The sequence below is a fragment of the Sebastes umbrosus genome, chromosome 18, assembly GCF_015220745.1.
Source record: "Sebastes umbrosus isolate fSebUmb1 chromosome 18, fSebUmb1.pri, whole genome shotgun sequence".
NCBI classification, from domain to species: Eukaryota; Metazoa; Chordata; class Actinopteri; order Perciformes; family Sebastidae; genus Sebastes; species Sebastes umbrosus.
Window position 1 is genome coordinate 15,571,975 of NC_051286.1, and position 21,962 is coordinate 15,593,936.

At 39.4% G+C, this 21,962-nt stretch overlaps 2 protein-coding genes across 5 annotated transcripts in view; one reads left to right on the forward strand and one right to left on the reverse strand.

The window, feature by feature from the left end:
• Nucleotides 1-4,840, reverse strand: part of hbs1l (HBS1-like translational GTPase) — a 30,124-nt gene extending 25,284 nt beyond the window's left edge. Inside the window, exons 1-4 of one of the 2 annotated variants that reach the window (XM_037750374.1) lie at nt 4,641-4,825; nt 2,041-2,109; nt 1,648-1,776; nt 1,241-1,492 (exon numbers count right to left, since the gene is read on the reverse strand). In XM_037750374.1, coding sequence (XP_037606302.1) covers nt 1,241-1,492; nt 1,648-1,776; nt 2,041-2,109; nt 4,641-4,683 — 493 coding nt within the window. In that variant the 5' untranslated portion in view covers nt 4,684-4,825. Of the gene's footprint in view, nt 1-1,240; nt 1,493-1,647; nt 1,777-2,040; nt 2,110-4,640 lie in introns of both variants that reach the window. The other variant, XM_037750375.1, reaches the window with a different exon arrangement.
• Nucleotides 4,841-11,338: 6,498 nt separating this feature from the next.
• myb (v-myb avian myeloblastosis viral oncogene homolog) lies at nt 11,339-20,301 on the forward strand. 3 transcript variants are annotated; one of them, XM_037751595.1, is made up of 16 exons: nt 11,339-11,510; nt 13,482-13,599; nt 13,816-13,887; nt 13,981-14,073; nt 14,778-14,998; nt 15,525-15,762; nt 15,877-15,939; nt 16,036-16,140; nt 16,528-16,791; nt 16,958-17,113; nt 17,357-17,475; nt 17,581-17,695; nt 17,793-17,888; nt 18,579-18,677; nt 18,791-18,874; nt 18,965-20,301. In XM_037751595.1, exons 1-16 carry the CDS (start codon nt 11,488-11,490, stop codon nt 19,073-19,075), a joined length of 1,977 nt encoding a protein of 658 aa, XP_037607523.1. In that variant the 5' UTR covers nt 11,339-11,487; the 3' UTR covers nt 19,076-20,301. The 3 variants fall into 3 exon arrangements, with proteins under 3 accessions (XP_037607523.1, XP_037607522.1, XP_037607524.1); XM_037751594.1 differs by having other exon boundaries at nt 11,340-11,510; nt 18,962-20,301; XM_037751596.1 differs by lacking the exon at nt 16,958-17,113 and having other exon boundaries at nt 11,344-11,510; nt 18,962-20,301.
• The last annotated feature ends 1,661 nt before the right edge of the window (nt 20,302-21,962 follow it).

Consider the following 21,962-nt stretch of genomic DNA (forward strand, 5'->3'; position numbering starts at 1 on the left):
TTTGTTAAACATTTGCATGACTTAAATGTGTCATCGCACACATGTGTGAAATGAACAGTGAAATGCCTGTTGGCATTTGACATGGCTGTTAAGCTTTCATGTAAACAATACTAATGAAGATTATTCAAAAAGATCTTTTGTTTAAAGTATCTTCTTAAGACCCCACAGGCATTCAGTCAAAAATAGCATGATGCAGTGTTAGATGTTGTCAGTAAGCTATGTCTGAATCATTCATCAGCCCATTCTACAACAGTCCAGTTCTTATTTCTTAACCAAGACTAGGCTCTGAACCCTGTTTTACATTAATGCTTTTATTACAGTGGCCTACATCAAAACCCATTACCCCTGCTTGTTGGGCAATTTCTGTTATCTTTCATTCTTCACAGTAATAATTTGGGCTGTAACGAATAGTTTGAAGCTTCATTTATAACGTTAACATTCAAATTCTAAATAAACATATGAATGCTGCGCAGCTTTTTGTTTGGATTTATATTAATTGTGTTTAAACTAGGGCTGTCAATCGATAAAATATTTAATCATGATTAATCACATGATTGTCCACAGTTAACCATGATTAATCACACATTTTTATTTGTTCAAAATGTACCTTAAAAGGGAGATTTGTCAAGTATTTAATACTCTTATCAACATGGGAGTGGGCAAATATGCTTGCTTTATACAATTTCAAATACTGTCCAGAAACCCTCACAGGTACTGCATTTAGCATAAAAAATATGCTCAAATAATAACATGGCAAACTGCAGCCCAACAGGCAACAACAGCTGTCAGTGTGTCAGTGTGCTGACTTGACTATGACTTGCCCCAAAACTGCATATGATTATCATAAAGTGGTCATGTCTGTAAAGGGGAGACCTGTGGGTACCCATAGAACCCATTTTCATTCACATATCTTGAGGTCAGAGGTCAAGGGACCCTTTTGAAAATGGCCATGACAGTTTTTCCTCACCAAAGTTTAGAGTGCGTCTCACAGGGGCAGTGTGGCTGCTCTAACCTGTTAACACGGATGCCGAAATAAAAAAAGACAGGTAACGCAGCTGCCACGCGCTCCTGACATTCCCAGTGTGGATGAGGCTGATCCTGGCCTTTGTTTGGCAAATAACTCGAAAAAAATTTCAAAAGCCACCAACAACCAGTCTCTAATATGTAACTACATTGGATCAGTCAAGGACAACAATTCCTGAACAATAAAATGATCATAATTTGATCCGCTCCAGTGTACCTTTCTCAGCCACGGCCTCTTGTTTGGTTCTTTGTGGAAGCGGTGCTTTCTCCTGGCTAACTCTTGCTGCAGAAGCCGTCTCGTCATCGGTACTTCTGGTTACTGGGGCTGTCTTAGCGTCTTCAGACAGAACTGCATCCAGAGCCTTCTGCGGGTCGAATCCACATCTTATGGCTGCCTGGGTCAGGACTGAGTCTGGCAATGCATCTCCCAGCACAGTCCGCATATGGTCTAGACAGGAGTATAGCTTGGCTATACAGTAAAACACAGACATTAGAAACAGAAATTGTATTAGTGATCCGGAAAAAAATGAAAGGTTAAATGTCATCACAAAGATCAAAGGTAAAGGTCAGAAGACTTCAGTTATTTGTCACTTGCATAGCGTTGCGTGGAATTAATAATATCACCTTGGTCAAGAGGGTTAAGGTTGTGGCTGATGGTAGGGGATGTGGGTACCTCCTCTTCATCTTCTTCCTCTTCTAAAGTCTCCTCCTTTGGTGCTTGCACTCCTTGACGTGAGTAGATGAACTGATTCGCTGTATAAACCACAAAAATCTTTACTTATTGGCTTCTTACAAACTAGGAGATGTGATGTCAGGTGAATGTCGTATAATCTAAATAAATATTTTATTGAAAATTAAACTTTAAAAAAAAAAAAAACAGTATTTTGTCATGAATGTGTTGGAAGTAGCTATTGTTATCTTTAACTGGAAAATTAAAGTTATCACAATTTATATTGTCTGTTCATCAGCAAACATGTATTACTGTTGACCTATAATATTGCATTCACTGATACCAACCTGTTGCTGGTGATATACAGCAGTAGTCATCCTCCACAGACTGTCCGTACATGTCATCATCGTCAAAGTCTAGAAAACAAATTTAATTGCGGTTTAATTGTTTTTCCATTCCTCTACTTTACACAAACATACACATGCTGATATTTAGTTAACATCAAATCATAAAAGGTTTAATGTTGGATAGTCCCGTTAATATTTATGGTAAAAGAAGTTGTTGCTTGCTCTGTTTTTGTATTTTGACATAATATGCTATGGTCCAACCTCTAATGAATCATATTTACATCTATACTCTGTGAACAGTATTAACTTGAACCTAGGTCCTGTGTTGTGTGTTGGGTTGTGTCTTGAATATTGTTGTGTTTTTTGTTGCTGTCGCTTTTGATGTTGTGGTCATTGTTGGTAAGGATTGTAATGTGATTGTGTACTGAAATGTAGCCTAAAACAGTTCAAAGTGATTTAAGTGGACTCAAGGAGGAAGAATAGCTGGGCTTCAGCCACAGCTAATGGAGATCCAAATAAAAGATGACAGGTTTAATGGTGGATAAATACAAAGTCCCGTTAATATTTATGGTATAAGAAGTTGTTGCTTGCTCTGTTTTTGTATTTTGACACAATATGCTATGGTCCAACCACTAATGAACCAGCTAATGGAGATCCGAATAAAAGATAAAGATAAAGATTAATGTAGTTGTAGTAAAAAAGAAAGGGTGCTTTGTTACAGCTCTCAGTAGGTCCACAACTATTCTCAGGGACTCCTCCCAACCAGCTCATCACCTGTTTGACCTGCTGCCCTCTGGCAGGCGCTACTGGTCAATGAAAGCCCTCACCTCCAGACTCGCTAACAGTTTCCTTCCCTGGGCCATACGGACACTGAACAAACAATAAATCTGTGCAATATGAATACACTGAATGTGAAATACATTTGTCTGTGCAATATATCCTTGATGCAATATACACCTCAAGTGCAACTACCTTTGTTTACATTTATTTATTACATCTACACTACCTATTTTACAAGTACAATTACCTCTGTTTACATTACATCTATTTTATATTTTATACCTCTAGTGTAACACTTCTGTTCATATTTATTTATTACATCTACTTTACCTGTTTTATTTGCTTTATAACTGTGTGTGTTTTACCTGTTATATGTTTTATATGCCTTGTTTAGTCTTGTCAAGTATTTGTTTTAAAGCACTGACCAGAAGTGGCAACTGTGAATCTCGTTGTATTTAATACAATGACAATAAAGCTTTCTATTCTATTCTATTCTATTCTATTCAGTCACTTTGCCTCGTCAGCAACTTTACAGAATGCATAACAAACAGTGAATTGGGAGTCAGGCAGTTTTCTATAACTACTTCACTGTAGGTTTTTAGAAAATTTGGAGGCTTAATAACTTACAAGGACATGGGATGTTTATAAACCATATCCAACAATGTATTAGAAGTTTCTTTATAAACACTGGGACGTTAGGAAGCTATATCAGTGGCTTAACTTTAGTAAACATAAACATTATTATAGTCATAGACACATCACATTAAAGTTTTGTAACGTTACTCAGAAAGCTTGGGGTGTGTATACATAGATAACAATAATTTATCTTGTACAAGGTGCCAAAAAAAATCAGTATTTAATAATAATAATAATTTTATTTTAATAATAACATAAAAATCAGTATTTAATAATAATAATGCTATTTTAATAATAACATAAAAATCAGTATTTAATAATAATAATGCTATTTTAATAATAATAATAAAAATCAGTATTTAATAATAATAATGTTATTTTAATAATAATAATAATAATAATAAAAATCAGTATTTAATAATATTTTTATTTTAATAATAACATAAAAATCAGTATTTAATAATAATAATGCTATTTTAATAATAATAATAATAAAAATCAGTATTTAATAATAATAATAATGTTATTTTAATAATAATAATAATAATAATAAAAATCAGTATTTAATAATACTTTTATTTTAATAATAATAAATCAGTATTTAATAATAATACTTTTATTTTAATAATAATAATAAGAATCAGTATTTAATAATAATAATTGTTACAGCTGTCAGTCACTTTGCCTTGTCAGCAACTTCACAGAATGCATAACAAACAGTAAAGTGGGAGTTTTCTGTAACTACTTCACTATATATTTTTGAAATTAGGAGGCTAAATAACTTAATACAGGTCATGGGATGTCTATAAACCATATCCAACAATGTATTAGAAACTTCTTTAAAAACACTGGGACGTTAGCAAGCTAGCTAAGTAGCTAACTTTAGTAAACATAAACATTATTATAGTTATAGACACATCACATTAAAGTTTTGTAACGTTACTCAGAAAGCTTGGGGTGTATATACATAGACAATGTTGTAATTTATCTTGTGCCAAGGTGCCAAGTGACACGACAGCAATGTTATCACGCTAGCTAAGCTAAGCTAAGCTAAGCTAAGCTAAGCTAACTAGCACTGCAATCAACAACAGTGAATGTTAGCTTAGCTTAGCGGCTAACGAGTTTAGCGGTTTGAGGCCTTTAACCGTGACTCTTTATATCAACACGTAGTTAAGGTGATCTACCTTCATCGTAGTTGTAACCTCGCACATTTCTGTGCCGAGACATTTTTGCTTAAGTGTCTTCTCTCTCGGCTCCAGCGGCAATGTGTGTTTCGGCTCAGTTGTAACATGTGTCTCACAGCTCGACTGCCATTACTGCTGCTGCTGCTGCTGCTGTTGTTGTTGCTGTGAGGAACAGCAGTTTGATTCAGCAGCTTCGGAAATAGATAAATTAAATTATATATATATATTTTTTTTTTAAAGTTTTTTAATTTCGGTGTATTTTTTTTTGCTTGATGGTAAACAATGTAGTCTTTAAAAAAATTTCAATAAAAAAAAACTCGCTTTCAGACAAGATTTTTTTTGCTGACGTCACTTCCTGTTGTAGTTCCTCCAATGCGGCCCATGCGTAGGGATCAGATTTCCCAAAACAAGCTTCACAATTTTGCACTCTGTCTGACAAGATAGACACTGACTTCCAGTCAGCTGATATTTGCAGAGCTTATTTATTTATTTATTTATTTATTTTAGAAAATAGTACAATAACAATGATGTACATACAAAACTGCTCATGCCAGGGGTACATTAAAAAAAAAAATACAACAAAATACAATAAACAATAGAGAAATAGTCTAGTCAAGTCAAGTTCAACTTTATTGTAATTTTTCCACATACAAAGTACATGGTTAAAACGAAATGTCGTTGCTCGCGGACCAAGGTGCAAACACAAACATACAAAAACAGTCACAAACATAGAACATAACACAGTGAACAAAGTGCAAGGGTGCAGCAGAATAAAAAGTGGATGAAAGGATGATTAACAGAGTAAAAGCAGTATAAAAGCAATCAGGTCTTTAAAAGTGCTATATATAAAAAAACAATGACTCTCCAGTAGTTCTCCTTGTATAAATACCTAATAAATAGATAAATAGAAGTGTCAGTGCAAATAGTAGTCCTGAAATGTCTGTTTCATGTCATATAAATATAAATATACATCTATATAGAGGAAAAAGTAATACAAAATCATGCAGTTCAACTGATACATGTCTACAGTCTATCAGAATGACTAGCAGGGAAATAAACTTAGACCAAAATATACTGTATGTAAGTTTAATCAGTAGGCCCTATATCAGAATGTAGATCTAATAACTAGGGTCACAAAGGTATGAACTGAAGGAACAGTAAAAGGGTTAATGTCTGAATCTTCTTATCCCAGTGATCCTCATGAGGGTGATGGTGTTAGATGATACAGGTAAGTTATGTTTTATGAATGTGGAAACACCTAAAATTCATATTAATGATGATGTCTTATAAATGTGAAAGAGGAAGCACAATATCACAGATGAGCTATGCATGATCAAGTGGTTAGGAGCTTTTTTCCTCTTTGCACAACTTGGGGAAAATTATTTTAAGAGGTCAAGTGAAGTGCACTGAAAGAATATGAGAGCCTGCACAAAGCACAACTTTCAATCCCACCTCTGATCTTGGGGCGTGAATGTCTAAACCATTTTTTGTCAAAGGTCATGCCCTGTGGTTAGACCAACCTATCTGAGCACACACTTCACACTTCGCACAAACACATGCCCCCAATGAGTGACATCATTTTTTCCTACCATCTTTGCACCACAAAAACTTATAGCCTGTCTACCACAAAAGGGAAATAAATAAGATGTGTGTGCTTGTGTTTGTGCATGTTTATATGTACTTTATAGTCACACGCATATGTGTGTGCAGGTGCATGCATGTGTGGTTTTTTGATACATTTTGTTGATCTCATCTGTAGCCTGCGTGCCGATGAAAGAGAAGAAAATGTCAGGCAATAATCTGATAGCGGTGATGCAGGTGAAGTATAGGCTACACTTGCACATCTGCACGGGGTGAAATGAAATATGAGGTTAGGCGTGTCTCCCCGATCTAAAAATAGAGCAGAATAAAGAAAGACGTCTGCTTAGCTAATTGTAAAGACCTTTTCACAATGGATGGCTCGTATTGCAACTGGCAGTTTGACAAAGAGCAGCCTTAATTGACAGGAGGGGGAATCAGTCATATCAGGAGGGGATAGCGGAGGAGTTTATTATTTCTTGTGCACAAAGTTTCACCTTTGCTTAATATAGTGTGCGTATGTGTCTGCGCGTGCATGTGTGCCTCTAAGTGGGTGGAGGTTTCCCCTCTAAAATTCCACTTCCTGCGTTTTGAAGTCTTGGTTGCACATCTACATGTCAAAATAAACAACTGCACACGTACACACATGGAACACACAGGTAAACAGACACAAACATGCTCACTTTACAGGGTCACACAGGTGACAGAGAGGGAACTCTTTTGCATCACTGAAATGTTTCTAGGACACTCTGAAACCAAAGGCAGCAAAGAGCACCTGATATGTAATGGAAATGGAACATATTGCACAAGTGAAAACGTATATGAAACAGTAACATTGAAATTGTAATAGTGTTTGCAGCTTTTTTTTGCCTGCATTGGCCTTGTTTAACATGACCTTTTGCAGTTTCTCTTTGACTGTTTTATGAAGTCTTTCTGCCCTGTCTACAGTCCGATTTAGAGATGAATTAAATATGCGTCTGTGCTGCAACGAGACTGGGGTGTGATTTTCACACCTCTACACATGCAGGATCTGAACATTTGTTTCCTTTGCATGTCTTTTAAGCGCTCTCTCTGGTCAAATCTGTGATCAATGAATCAGTGGCGGGCGAGAAGGAAATCTGAGAGAATTATGAGTAGATGGATTAAACAGATGGACGGACAGATTGCCGAAGAATGAGCGGATCAGCGGAGGGGTGCTTTGTTTAAATGATGTAGAATTCATATTATTGAACGACTCATAAACTTCATGGTTTGCATCCACTGTACATTTTCTCTGTGTGGCTGAATTCTATTCAATTCTAGGATATGCAAAAAATGGTTCTTGGCAAGTGGATGGCAATGGTATCTATGGAATCAAGTGAAAGCAAAGGATTGCAAATCTGTCAACAACAGCATGCAAATCTGAAAACAGATTAATCCCGGCGTAATTGTAGAAGACAAAGCCTATGTGCAAGTGGGTGAGGGGTGAGGTCCATCCCAAAAGTTGGCAGTGGGTATGAGGTAATGCTTTACATAATTTGCCAAGGGCACCAGGCATCATGGGAAGAGTCTTTCACAGGAACTCACCCCCGAGGGAAATGCAAAACTTACACCTTTGGCAGTGTTTGACAGGTGGTCCAAACAACTAAAGTCAATACAGAAAACATGTGAAAAAGGCAAATTGTGAAATTGAAAGTTAAAATTCTGAAACCAAATTCATATGTACTGCAGAACAATGTAGAAATCATGTGCATGCTTATATACATCTATTAGCAATTAGTCAACATGTGGGTTTATTTAACCACATAACCATACAGGATCACATTCACTATTTGACTTGGGATCAACCCTTCTCAGGCCTTTTACATAGACACACACACTCACACAGACAATTAACAATACACGTTTGGCCTTCCCAACACTGGATCTGAAAGCGTGGTGGGGTGATATCTCAAGCCCAGGGGCCATCATTAAAAAACATTCAAATGAGCCATCCTGGGCACACAATGCTTTGCAAAGGGGGCGGCCATCACAATACCTGCCCTTAACCTGTCCAATCGCGCCCATGCAAATGTCCCCAGCGAGGAGTCAATGGGTCTCAGGCTTCCTGCTCAACCTACTATGGGTGAATTTGCATATACCCCGGCTCCCTTCCTTCAATTTGGTTTCAGATAACAAGATGTAGTTTTTAATATTACCCTCGAGGGAAAAGATATCGGCCTACATTTGGGGCTTGTTAGCTAAAGACACATACTGTAGTCACAGATATACTGTATACACAAACCAGACAAGTGGAGACAGACATTTTATTCAAATTAGGGCTGTCAATCAATTCAAATATTTAATCATGTTTAATCGCATGATTGTCCATGATTAATTGCGATTAATCACACATTTTTTTATCTGTTCAATATGTACGTTAAAGGGAGATTTGTCAAGTATTTAATACTCTTATCAACTCTACTCTGCCCAAAACTGCATGTGATTATCATAAAGTGGGCATGTCTGTAAAGGGGAGACTCGTGGGTACCCATAGAACCCATTTTCCCTTTGAAAATGGGCCACGAGAGTTTTTTCTCCCCAAAATTTAGCGCAAGTTCGTATTGTTATTCAACCTCCTTCACGAAAATCTATGGTTGGTACCAATGGATTCCTTAGGTTTGCGAGTTTCATATGATGCCAGTATCTTAACTCTTAAAACTGAGCCCACTACAACCTCCAAAAGATCGACTGCGTTAATGCGTTAAAGAAATTAGTGGCATTAAAACAAATTTGCATTAACGCATTATTATTGCGCTAACTTTGACAGCCCTAATTTAAATATTTGTTTATATGAAGTATGACTTGTTATTTCTTTTGCTTCTATTTAGTACGGCGTTAACACTGGTTATTACTGATGTTTTGGTTATTTTTCGTGCTGTATCTCTTTTATTAGCCCATTTTTATTTCTACAGTAGGCTAAGTGAGGCATCTTGTACTGTAAACTTGCACGATAGCTACTATATAATTCAACTATGATTCGAATAGATAAGAAGTACCATCCTCCTCAAGGCAAAAATGACTGAAACAATGCTTGTGTACACAGGTGTGTGCAGGATTTGAAGCCTACAGGCGATTGCAACCTGCAGGCAACCAAATAGGCATACATTATATCACAGGTCTGCAGTTAAATGTAGTGGCACTTAAAGTGTTTTTAATGTTACAAATATGCGAAAAAAATGCTGTAGATTGAGTCCGTCTTGTAAATCTTGATATTTCCCTCTGTCCACAGTAAGTGCTTCACTTCACTGAGCACCCCCCTGTCCACCCTGTTGCATCAAATAGTACAAATGTGTAGTCCATGTCCATGTGTGTATGAGTGTGTGTAGGCCTTTATCAGGCCACTATTATGATGACTGCCCTGGGACAATAGGCTGGTCTGGGGTGATGGTAATTACAAGTGACCAGGACAATACGGTCGCGTATGGAGGAACTAATACAATGAGAAGACACATTTATACAAATAAAGCATTAACCCCTCCTCATCCTCCTCCTCCCTGCAATGAATGGCTGAGCGAGGACAGTTCTGGCTGCATGCAGAGGATGGAGAACTCCAACCAAAACAAGATAAGCATAATATAATACATGGTGGCCAGGTATTCATACAGAATAAAGCAGAAGTTATGCAAAAGGAGCATATGATATATTACCCACTCATCTTTGACAGAGGGTTGCTAAAAACAGGCTCATCTTGTTCCTAATTTAAATGGGGATTATTTTTGAATAAATGCAAAGACGTCATCTGCAAAAGGTGACTTGAGATACAACTCGGATAACAAACATGAAGGTAGTTTAAGGAAGTTGTCTTTTGCGTGCAATAAATCCCTGCAAAAAAAAGTTGCACTGCATTAGGCTACTTTAACTTTCTTTTGTCTGGGCGAGCACAAAAAAAACTCATTTTATCAACACCAAGCTTCTTGCATGTTTTTATCACTGAGAAACATCTGCATTTGCAACGCCAGCCAAGCTACTCCACAATTAGAAAACATTGCAACTTCACTTTTCCACGCATGCAAAACACCCATTGTTATCCAGATATATTAGTTTCCTTCTCCTTTTTTCACCAGAAGAGAAGTAACTCACGAATATTGTTGACAAAAAGGCATTTAGCGCGGACAGCCAGGCGAAACGCGCCTCAGACAAGTCTAGTGTGTAGAGGCATGATGCATTCAATGACACCCCGTAAATTTTGATTGCTGCTCTTGTAAAATGTAATCCCACTAACACTCACAACACATTTTTTTTCCTTTTTCAGTTGCCAATTATCCAGCCACACTTTTTTTTTTATCATGGCATCTTTTATTATTGAATGTAATGGTGTAAAGCAGTGTTTGGTTTAGATATAAGGCTCTTTTTTTTCTCGTTCAAATAGTAAAAGGCAAGGCAGCTTTATTTGTATAGCACATTTCAGCAACAGGGCAATTCAAAGTGCTTTACATAAACATTAAAGAACATTGCGACAAAGTGCAAAAGAACATTAAGACATAATTAAAACAGTTATAAAAACATTAAAGATTAGAAAATAGCTAAAAAATAAAACTTAGGATAGAAGCTAAAATAGAAATATAACACACAAGAGTAAAAGCTCTAGTGCAGTATATAAGATCGTTATCTGGTTTAATAAAAGGCAGCAGCAGCAAACAGGAACGTTTTAAGCTTTGATTTTAAAGAACTCAAAGTTGGGATGTATAAATGTATGTTATTTTAGTAGTGTACCTTAGTTGTATTTACTTTTTTTTATTATTTTAGTTACTTATGTACTTGTTTGATATGCTGTGCACCTTATGTTGTTTGGTATGTTGTTTTGACTCTATGTACTTTGAAACATTTAATAAAAAGATTTACACTATTAAAAGAACTCAGAGTTGGAGTTGGTCCTGCAGGTTTCTGGGGAGCTTGTTCCAGATATTTGGTGCATGAACTTCTGCATGGTTAGTTCTGACTGAGGGGACACTAATAAGCAGACCTGAGCCAGATGAACCTGTGGATACTTCATAGTAAAACCAAAACGTCGGATTGGTACCTGAAGTATACTTTGTACTGCACATGCGCATTGAGCCAGCCACCTCAGGAGCGCCAAATGTACCGGGATGCATGAAGGGGAGGAGCAGTAAGTAGTAGTGAGAGAGGCTGCTGTAGTTTAAATTAATGTCAACCTGCCTCTCCACCGGGAGAACAAACCCAGCGCACATAGCGAAAGTACGAGACCAGCTCAGCGCAACCTGCGAGCCGCTTCTACACACATACTAACATGGCTCGGCGGCCGAGAAACAGGTAAGCAACTGCTCTTTCTTTTGCATTGTTTTTAAACTTTTTCCTCTTATTATAATAATAATAATAATAATAATAATAATAAATTGGACTTATATATATAGCGCCTTTCAGAAACCCAAGGACGCTTATGTGCGTCTTATAACCTACAGTTCTTTCTAATGCAAGTTGAGCGGTTTAGGTGTGCATCTTTAATTTATTATTATTATTTTTTCCATTAACTATTTCTGTTTTTAAGCTCGTTTTGTGTGTGATTGTGAACCGTTTTTTTTGTGTGTCTGTGGTGTGGGTTGTTTCTCGCTGGCGCGCTCATGACAGGTGGTGGTCATCTGGCATGTGCGCTCCTCGAGCTGCTGTCAGTGGAGAGAGAGAGAGAGAGAGAGAAAGGGGTCTCTCTCTCTCTCACACACACACACACACACATGGATTAATACTATTAGGCGGGTGGACAGGCGCGTGCCACGCTGTGCACAAGGACATGGACATTAATGGTTTTTAATTATAAGGAGCTTATAATAAAAACACAAAATCAATTAACTCTGTCTAAACTCACTCAGAATGTTTCTATTTTATTTATTGCACGTATTGGTTCCGGTGATCATCGGGCTCAGTAAAAAAAAAAAACACAGATGTTTTCATTTTTTTTTTTTTTTTTAAACCTTGCAGATTGGCTCTTATACACCAATATATAGCTGGCATATTTAAAGGTCATTTTAAACCAACCCGCCTTTGCACAGACCAGACCCTGAGAACAGTGTATGAATGTTGCCGCAGCATCTCTGAAAGCTCACTGTTATTTTGGAAACTTGCGCTTTCGCAGCGTCCTATCTGTGTGTGCACTTGTCTCAAGAAGTGGCACCAGCTCTCCCTGTGTATAGTTAGTAAAGCAGCAGCTGGTTATACTCGCATTGAGCTTGTGTGTCACCAATCATTGTTTCAGTGTGGCTCATTTTCATGGTTTTAGGCAGATAACCTGAAGAAAGTGCGAGTTGCACTTGACACAAAACCACCCTGCCGATTGAGATAAGAGCAATGATGATTGTGATTAAAACTATTTCATGGTGGTGCAGCTTTCACTTGATTCATCACTCTCAATATGAGTATAGAGCTTGCTATATTCATTGTCTTTTGCTTGCTTGTTTGTGCACACACAAAGTTCTCAGTAATTTTTTATTTCTTTAGTGTCATATTTTCATTTTTTTCTGAAAATAGCATTTGCATTTATGCTAATATACTTCAAAAAACTTATATTATTTACACATTTCTGTGTATTTTTTTCTGTATGGTCATTGCTGCTATCAGGTATAGTCACGCATGTGTGTAAATGGACAAAAATAAGGAAGATAATCCACTGTAAATATCCTCTTGTACATGCACACACACACACCAGTGGGGTTCCTGTTCACCTGTTGCTCTGTATGACACCAACGTACCCTACCTACCCTCCACGTTGTCCATGCTCTACATTGTGATTGGTTAACCAACCACTCCGGCGTCAGTGTGTGTGTGTGTGCATGTATGACTGTGCCGTACAATGCCTGCTGCAGGTCTGAACACGCCAGGGTCACGAAATTATGATCGCATGTGCCAATCCCAGTATCTGTGGAAACCAAAAACATTGGAACCTGTTCATCCATTCCCCCCCTCCCTCCTTCCCTCCCACTTGCTGTTCTTCTCTCTCTCTTTCTCTCTCTCTCTCTCTCTCTCTCTCCCCTTGTGGGTGTCTTGGCTAAACGCCTGCACCCAAACCTTCAAGAATGACTGGTTCTGTCTGTGTTGACACCTGATGAGTTAAAGAGTGGGCTGAGTTCTTTATGCACTCTGCAAAGAGAGATGATTAGGGAGTAGTTTGGGAGATAGACAGGTACTATTATTGTGCTATTATTTGCCTTTCTATTATCTTACACTATTCCTTTTCACACGGCCTCCACCTCTTTTTTTATTAAAGTTTTCTCTCTGTCCGTGTGTCTGCAGTGTTTACAGTAGTGAGGAGGATGAGGAGGAGACCGAGATGTACGAACACGATTATGACGGATCGCTGATCAAGGCGGGGAAACGCCACCTTGGCAAAACACGCTGGACACGAGAAGAGGTATAAAACACCTGTCGAAAAACCTGCTGTTCAGTGCACTAAATGTTAAACACAGCTGGATAGAAATTGCTTCAGGAGAGAGCGCACACTTCCCAGGAGCCTGGGAACTTTTCTTTTTATAGTTGTCTGGTCTAACCACATTCACTGACTATTATGTTAAACTGCTGGGGGTTGTTCATTGCGGTGACTAACAATGTGTTTTCAATTTTTTTTCAGGATGAGAAGTTGAAGAAACTTGTTGAGCTTCACGGATCAGAAGACTGGAAAGTCATTGCGAGCTTACTAACTGTAAGTACGGGAGGGCTGCATGCAAAAAATGGACAACAATAACCTCCCATTGTATATGCATGATTACTAATCCCCTGCACTCTGACCTACCAGAACCGTACAGATGTGCAGTGTCAGCACAGGTGGCAGAAAGTTCTCAACCCAGAGCTCATCAAAGGGCCGTGGACCAAAGAGGAGGACCAGAGGGTAAGAAAACAGTCTTTAAGAAAACGTTAAAATGCAAAAAAAATCAATAATGCAACCACATTTGTCTTTGCATATTATAGTAAAACCTTCACATAGCAATGCAGAACCACTTTTCATGTAATTGGATACCACTCACAGAAAAACAACACTATTCTGTAGCAACTCCTTGCCTGCTGTTGCGCATTTTTAGTTTCCCAAAAAGTTACTCAACGAGCAACATGCTCAGCCTCTTAAAGCCCGCGAAGTGTTCATTGAACTAGTCCAAAGGAGTTATATTTCCACCCAGATGCCACTGTAATGATTAGCAGAGTGGCTAACGTTCCACTGGAAACTCCCTCGCTGCTCACAAGCAGGTGTTCTCAATCACCTCCACAAGTTAAGAAAGATAAAGAAAAAGGGAAGGAGGGAGGAGAAGCACTCACTGACACTGTGTACAGTTTTCTGAGATTTTTCTGGGTAACTAACAAGTTTGTTTTGTTCTTATTTTCTCTCCTATCTCCTCATATACCTGTGATCTTTTCACCTTATTTGTCTTACTCTGCACCCCCTTCACTTCTCCCTCTCCTCCCTGTTATTGCTCCTTCCTTCCTCTTTCCTCACGCCCCTCCACTACCATTTACTTCTCTTCCTTTTCAACACTCTTCCTCCTTGTCTTTCCTCTTTCTCTCACCACACACACACACACAAACACACACACACCCCAGGTGATCGAGCTAGTCCAGAAGTACGGAGCCAAGCGCTGGTCGGTGATCGCCAAGCACCTGAAGGGGCGCATCGGCAAGCAGTGCCGCGAGCGCTGGCACAACCACCTGAACCCAGAGGTGAAGAAGACATCGTGGACCGAGGAGGAGGACCGGATCATCTACCAGGCGCACGAGAAGCTCGGCAACCGCTGGGCCGAAATCGCCAAGCTGCTCCCTGGCAGGTAAAAGAGCAGAGAATATATGAAGAAGAGGGAAAGGTGGGAAAAAAAAGGAGAAGCTAGATGAATCACTGAACTCTTGGTTGGTTGACTGTGCAATGTTGCGGTTTGAGAGGGTAAGAGGGGAGGGGAGGACACTGAAGGAGAGAGAGAAACAAATGAGAAAAGGGATGAAGTGAGAGAGAACACAGAAAGAAGAAAGTGTTTCCCTTCTTTTGAAAAATAGGAATACAAAATTATTGGGGAGGAAAAAAAGACTATATCAGGTCAGGGTGTTCTTAATAGAAAAAGGCCTAGAATCAAATGCCTAAGTGAAAGTGAAAAAGAAGATGCTGTAGTTTTGGCATGATTGTAGTTGTACTGATAACCTTATCAGTTGTGTGTGTGTGCCTGACTGTCCTTCTGTGGCAGCATCTGCCTGTGCCTGCATTGATAATGCTATCAAGCACCACTAGAGGGTCTTTGTGGGTATGCGGATGCGTTTCGTAATGAACAACCTGTTAATACGTGCTATTTCCTTGACCTCCAGGACTGACAACGCTATAAAGAACCACTGGAACTCCACCATGAGGCGAAAGGTGGAACAGGAGGGTTATCTGCAGATCGCGGCGAAGAACGGCAACTCCTCGCTCTCCATGAGCCACAGCTACGTCAAGACCAACAATCACATCTTGGGCTTCTCGCACCACTCGCACCACTCGCCCAGTCACGCGCAGCTTCCTCCCCTGTCGCCGCACAACTACACCTACATCTCCGACACACACAGGGTGAGTGGGCTTTTAAACTAAAAATGTATGGGATGCCGGCAGGAAAAGGAAATACAGATTGTGTAGCAGCAGGCGATTCATTTATTTGACGTGTGTTTCTGATCGGCTTAACAGGTACTATATCCCATGGCCTTGAACATCCTGAACATTCCCCAGCATGGAACCGCTGCTATACAGGTAAAAACAAGCAAGTAAACGCAGCATAATTGATCACTATAGTGCGGCAACAGGAAGGGATTATAAGCTAAAATCTGCTCTCTCTTTTTTTCTCAGAGACACTATAGTGAGGAAGACCCCGAGAAGGAGCAGAGGGTGAAAGAGATCGAACGGCTGCTCATGTCAACAGAAGATGAGCTGAGAGGCCGGCCGTCACTACCAGTAAGTGTGCATGCACGTCCACGTGAGAGCACAATTTATGTGCACATGTCTTTTAAGGACAGTAGTGTGGATGTGTGTTTCGTGTGAGGAGGAAACATCTGGGGGGTCTGTTTCTGCAAAAGTGACGAAATAGGACCTTATCGCCATTTTGGCACATGTGCATGACCCCTTGTGCAAGCCTCAACTCAACACTTCTTCACATAAAAGTTCCCTTTCTTCTTCTCTTTTTTCTCATTTGTTCAATTTTTTTTACACCTCTTCCTTTATTGTCAGGCTTGCATTTTCTTTCTTGGCGCTTGTTTTACACTTACTCTACTGTGCTCACATTTTCAGATGGTTATTTTTGTCAGTTATTTATTCTCTTTATATTCTTGTTCTCCCCCCCAGATGAACTTGCCCTATCCGATCTGGGCCGGCCAGAGCTCCAACAGCTCAGAGGGTGTAATGTTATTATCTCATCACCATGCCCCGGCGCTGCCTCTGGACCAGAGCTGCCTACCTGAGGAGAGCGCCTCTGCAACACGCGCCCACAGCAACAACAACAACAACAACAACAACAATAACAACAACAACAACAGCAGCCGCCATCATCACAGCAGTCCAGCGTTCTCAAATACTATGCCAGAGTTCATGGAATGCGTCATTGATTCAGTAAGTATCTGCGTTTGCTTTGTCCTACATGTTAAGACAACATTTTGTTCATTTTTGGGTGCCATGACCAACTGTGTCAAGATGAAAAAGGGTAGCTTAGCAAGTAGCGACATAGATTTTTACCAAGTAGTGGGCTCTGACCCATATTTTCCCACCCTTCTCCTAGAGCCTCTCCTCAGGGGATGAGGCCACTACTGTTCTCAGAAAAGACAGGGTCTCGCCCAATCAGGGCTCAAGAACCAATCACGGAGCGTGGGTTGGTTTCATCTGCTCAACTCCCAAGCCTCCACCAGTCAGAAACGTCCCCTTTTCACCCTCACAGGTAGTTAAAGTAGCCGCGTGTGATCAGAATCCATCCAATCACCAACCTGCCACCTGCTGATATCAACAACCAATCATTCAGAATTAGTTCCTCTTCCACCTTTTTTTGTTTTTTAGTTCAATCATTTCACCCATTCCTCTCCATTCACCGTGTGCTCTCATGATCTGCCAGATTGTCACTGCTTTAAAATAAACCCGTCAAACTACTTTTGATTGATTGCTTTTCCTTCCGTTTGCTTCACAGTTTCTCAACCAGTCAATGAGCCCAGAACACTCCGACAACGACAGCTTGCGAATGAGCTCGCCTGTGGACTCCAAGCCTCTTATCCACCACACTATCAGGCACCAGAAAGAGAATGAAATGTAAGTGGCTCTATCTCTAATGCATTTTTAATACGCAGTTATGCAGAATTTGGGTAAATGAGGATTTACAAACTCTCTCTTTCTCTCTCTCTCTCTCTCTCTCAGGTTCAGAACTCCAAACATCCGTCGTTCAATAATGGAGTCATCTCCTTGCACGCCCACGCCGTTCAGGTCAGCCCTGGCCATGCAGGAGGCCAAGTATGGACCCGTCAAACTACTGGTGAGAAAGAGACTTCAAAAATATCTTGGATTTGTCATGTTACCTTTCTGTTGTGCTTGCTGTAGTGACTCACTCGTGGATTTTTGCCTTTTTCCAGAACTCCCCTATGGAGCAGCAGATGGTAGATTCCATCAAGCAGGAGCCGATGGAGTGTCCCATCGAGCAGCCTCCTCTGAAGAAGATAAAACAAGAGGTACTTTCTACTCAACATAAGCACACACACACATATATATGGAGCCCCGGCAGCCAGCAGCCATAGAGAGAAAGAATGAATAAATTGAGGCTATGATTTATTAATTTGGCTCACAAGATAAGTGTATATATACAGAGAGCAGCCTTTCTCCCCGAAGCATGAAGTGTCTATCCATAGCTATCTACAACTAAGGACAAGTGCATGAATGAATTGGCCTTGTGTGTGTTTCCTACCCACAAATTAATCAAAACGTGGGAATGATTTAATTAAATTGAGGTAATTATATCTCATGCGTACCAATTATTAAATTATGGCCTTAATATATATATATATTTTTTTCTATATATGGCCACTCTCACACTCCATACATACTGTATGTTAAAAATAAAATAAATTATAAATAATAAAATAAAATAACGAAAAAACATGCAGACAAAATGTGAGACTGACAAAAGAAGATTTTTTTTTTTTATGTTGAGAAAGCAAAGGCGAAAAGTGGGATGTACTTTCAGTTTGCTGTTGTGGTAGCAAATGTGGGCACATGATTTTTTTGTATTTCCAGTTTTGCAACACAATCTCGGTCAAATTGGAGGTCAGGGTTGTCAGGGAAGATCAGTATCATTGTTTGAGGCTACTTTATGTATGTATTCACTCTCAATATTCACCATGATGTGTTCCGTTGTCTTATAGGTTGAGTCCCCGTGTGAGAGGAGTCCGTGTATGCAGTGGGAAGGACAAGACCTTCACACGCAGCTCTTCTCTCCGAACGGCCCCGCACAGGAAGTACCTGTAAGTTCACTTTCGACCACTTCATGTTCTCTAATGTGAATCTTACTCACAAATATCCTCAAACCATAATCTTGACTTATGTTGCTAAGTTTTTTTTTTACATTTTCATTCAGGATCTGCTCACTAGCTCATTACTGAGTGAAGATGGACACAGAATCTACCACCTCCCTCACAGAGGCATGGGCAGCCCGCTACAGGTGTGTATAAGTTTTAAAAATGCTATGTGGTGATTGCATGTTAAACCATAAAAAAACTCACCATCCTCTCTTTTCTCTCGCCAACAGCAGCTCAGCTCCTGGGAACAGGTGACCTGTGGGAAAACAGGGGAGCACGTTTTGGCCTCCGAGCAGAACCACAAGTACATCAACACTTACCCCACGAGGACGCTGGTCATGTAGACAGAGAGACACATGTTGAACTGGAAAAGATCAGCAATCCCTGCGCTGGACGCAGCGCCGCGGATTACATATTTGTTGTGGTACAACAGTTGGGAGAGGCTTCTAGGCCACTTGGTGTTTTTACACTCACACTTGTTGGATTTCAACCAACCAAAGACTAAACATTTTTTAAAATCTTTTTGTACAGAATTTGCTCTGGGTTCTATTGTTCGTCCTTTTACCTTTTTGGTCTCATCACTGTGTTATTATCGATGTTGTATTATAAATGGGAAAGGGTGGCTATATAATTTGGGCTGTATTATTAATTCCGAATTTTGATATTAATATAAAGAACAAGTTGATTAATTTATTTCTTTTGTTTTGATAATGTTGTTTTTTCAATTGGCCAATGGAGCAGTGTTGTAAGTTAAGTATTTAAGCATTGTTAGCATTATCATAAATCCAAAGGCATATTAATGAATTCAAAACTGACCTCTTTATTTCAGTCATGAAACTTTTCTGTTTCTTTTTCATTTCTTTTCTTTTTTTTTTTACCCGCTTCAATGTGTCTACTGTTTATTTCAAGTGTTTGGTCTGTGCCACCTCATGTAAACACTTAACTACTGAACAAGAACAGCGGTTCTTACGTTTATTATTCAACTATGAGTGATCATGTTTTACACGACAGAAGGGGCCAGCCTTATTAGTATTACCTGACTACCACATTGGCACCTTCATTTCACGTAAATTGAGTTTTCATTTCAACTTCATTTCTGGCCTTCGCAGTATCCTGTATGGGGGGAAACAGTCAATGAACAAACATATGTGTTAAAATTATATATTTATACATTTTAAAAATGAGCTTATATGTTTGAAACCATGAGCTTCACCCAGTAAGAGTAAGACCAAGCTGCACTTGAATCCTCTATTCTCCATAAAAAAGCGAGAGTATACTAAACACTGATGTTTTTATATTATGCTACAAACAAATCCCAATGGAATCTTTTGTATGGTTTTTGTTAAACATTTCTTTGAATAGTTTTGTATCATTGTATAATGCTTATTCAATCAGCATTTCGTTTTCTTACTAAGACTGCATTAGCCCATGTCAAACACTTAGCAGACAATCTTTTTATACGCCTTGTTTTTGTAGTAGCTTTTGAGCAAATTTTATAAACATGCCAAGTTTTCATGTTTTTATACTTTTATATACTGCCTAGTAAATAAAGTGTGTTGTTTTTATTACATCCTTGTGTTCAGTGTCATTTTGGGAATATTGTTTTAAAGAAGTTGACGATGTAACAGTGGCAGCAATTCAAAAGCGGCTCCTCAAAGACAATAAACAACATTTGCATATATCTAAGCTGTAAATATGCTTTTACTAGTCATTACTTTAGTACAAATAGCCTGCAGTGGTTTTAAGTTACCAGTGTAAATAGCACTGTGAAGGCACACTGTTGACTGGAGTAATTCCTCTGTTTAAAGTGAATGAACTATTTGCTCTCTGGTGCCTCTACCATGCAAATTCTTTGCGAGTACTATAGTATTCAAATACTCCACCCTCATCTCCCAAACACAAGCCTGCAGATACAAAGGTTTGTTGTCATAAAGTTGTGCGGACCGTATCATAAAACGTTCTCTCCATCTGCCAATTACTAAGTCGAGTGTAGAGTTTATCAGCCAGTGAAGGTAATAAGCAAATGGACCCAACCGTTGCCTCTTTTTGTGGATAAGAGTGGTCCACTCGCGTGAATGTTCCAGAAACACAAAGGGAAAGTTTACTCCTTTACAAACTTAAATGTACAATTACTGTATAAAACACAATACTCCTCGTTGTTCTCTAAAAACATTCACACACGTATGAGCTGCACATTTACTCTCTTGAGGACACTTGTTTTCCTGTGAGGCCATGAAAGCCATGAAAGGGGCCCAGACTCACAGACCAGGAGCTATATTTACGCCCGCTCCCCTCCACCTGCACCCCCACCTCACCCTGATCCACCACAGTGCCCTCAAATATAGATTCCTATCTCAAGTAGTAGTCTCGGAGGGGTACATAAACAGAAATGACATCCATCGTGACGGACACACGGCTAACAGGAACTGTGATATTAAAGGCACGGCCAAGCAGAAATAGTTTCCTCGGGGGGTGCATGCATACGTACTGCAGCTTTAAACCTGCAGTAGGCAGAATATTTTTGGCATCATTGAGGGAAAATTCCATAATAACCTTTCAGCATATTGTAATTCAAGTGTTCTGAGAGAAAACTAAACTTCTGCACCTCCTCATGGCTCTGTTTTCAGACTTTAAAAAATCTAGCCCGTGACGGGAGACTTTGGCCAATCACAGGTCATTTCAGAGAGAGAGCGTTCCTATTGGCTGTTCATTCAATTGTGGCAACTGTCAATCATTTGCAAACTCCGATCAAACTAGGGGCATCTGCAAGTTTTCACAGACCGGAACAACCAATCAGAGCTGAGCTGGAGCGTTGCCGTCTCTGAGCAGCTGTCAATCACTCGTGAACTCCGATCAAACGGTCAAACTAGGCAGCGCTGATCAAATATGAATGAATATTCTGTTACTGTAATGCCTATTTCTAGAATAAAATGTTGTCAGATACATCTTGTAGTGTACTGTTTAGCTGTAAAATGAGACAGTTTTCTCCGGCTGGAGGACGGTGCTTGGTATTTCCTCAACTGATCTCAACACGGCTGCCGGGTCACAAACTTTCTCATTTTACAGCTAAACAGTACACTACAAGATGTTTCTGAAAACATTTGAGGCGAGAAATAGACATTACAGTAACAGATTATTGATTCATATTTGATCAGCGCTGCCTAGTTTGACCGTTTGATTGGAGTTTGTGAGTGATTGACAGCTGCTCAGAGACGGCAAGGCTCCAGCCCG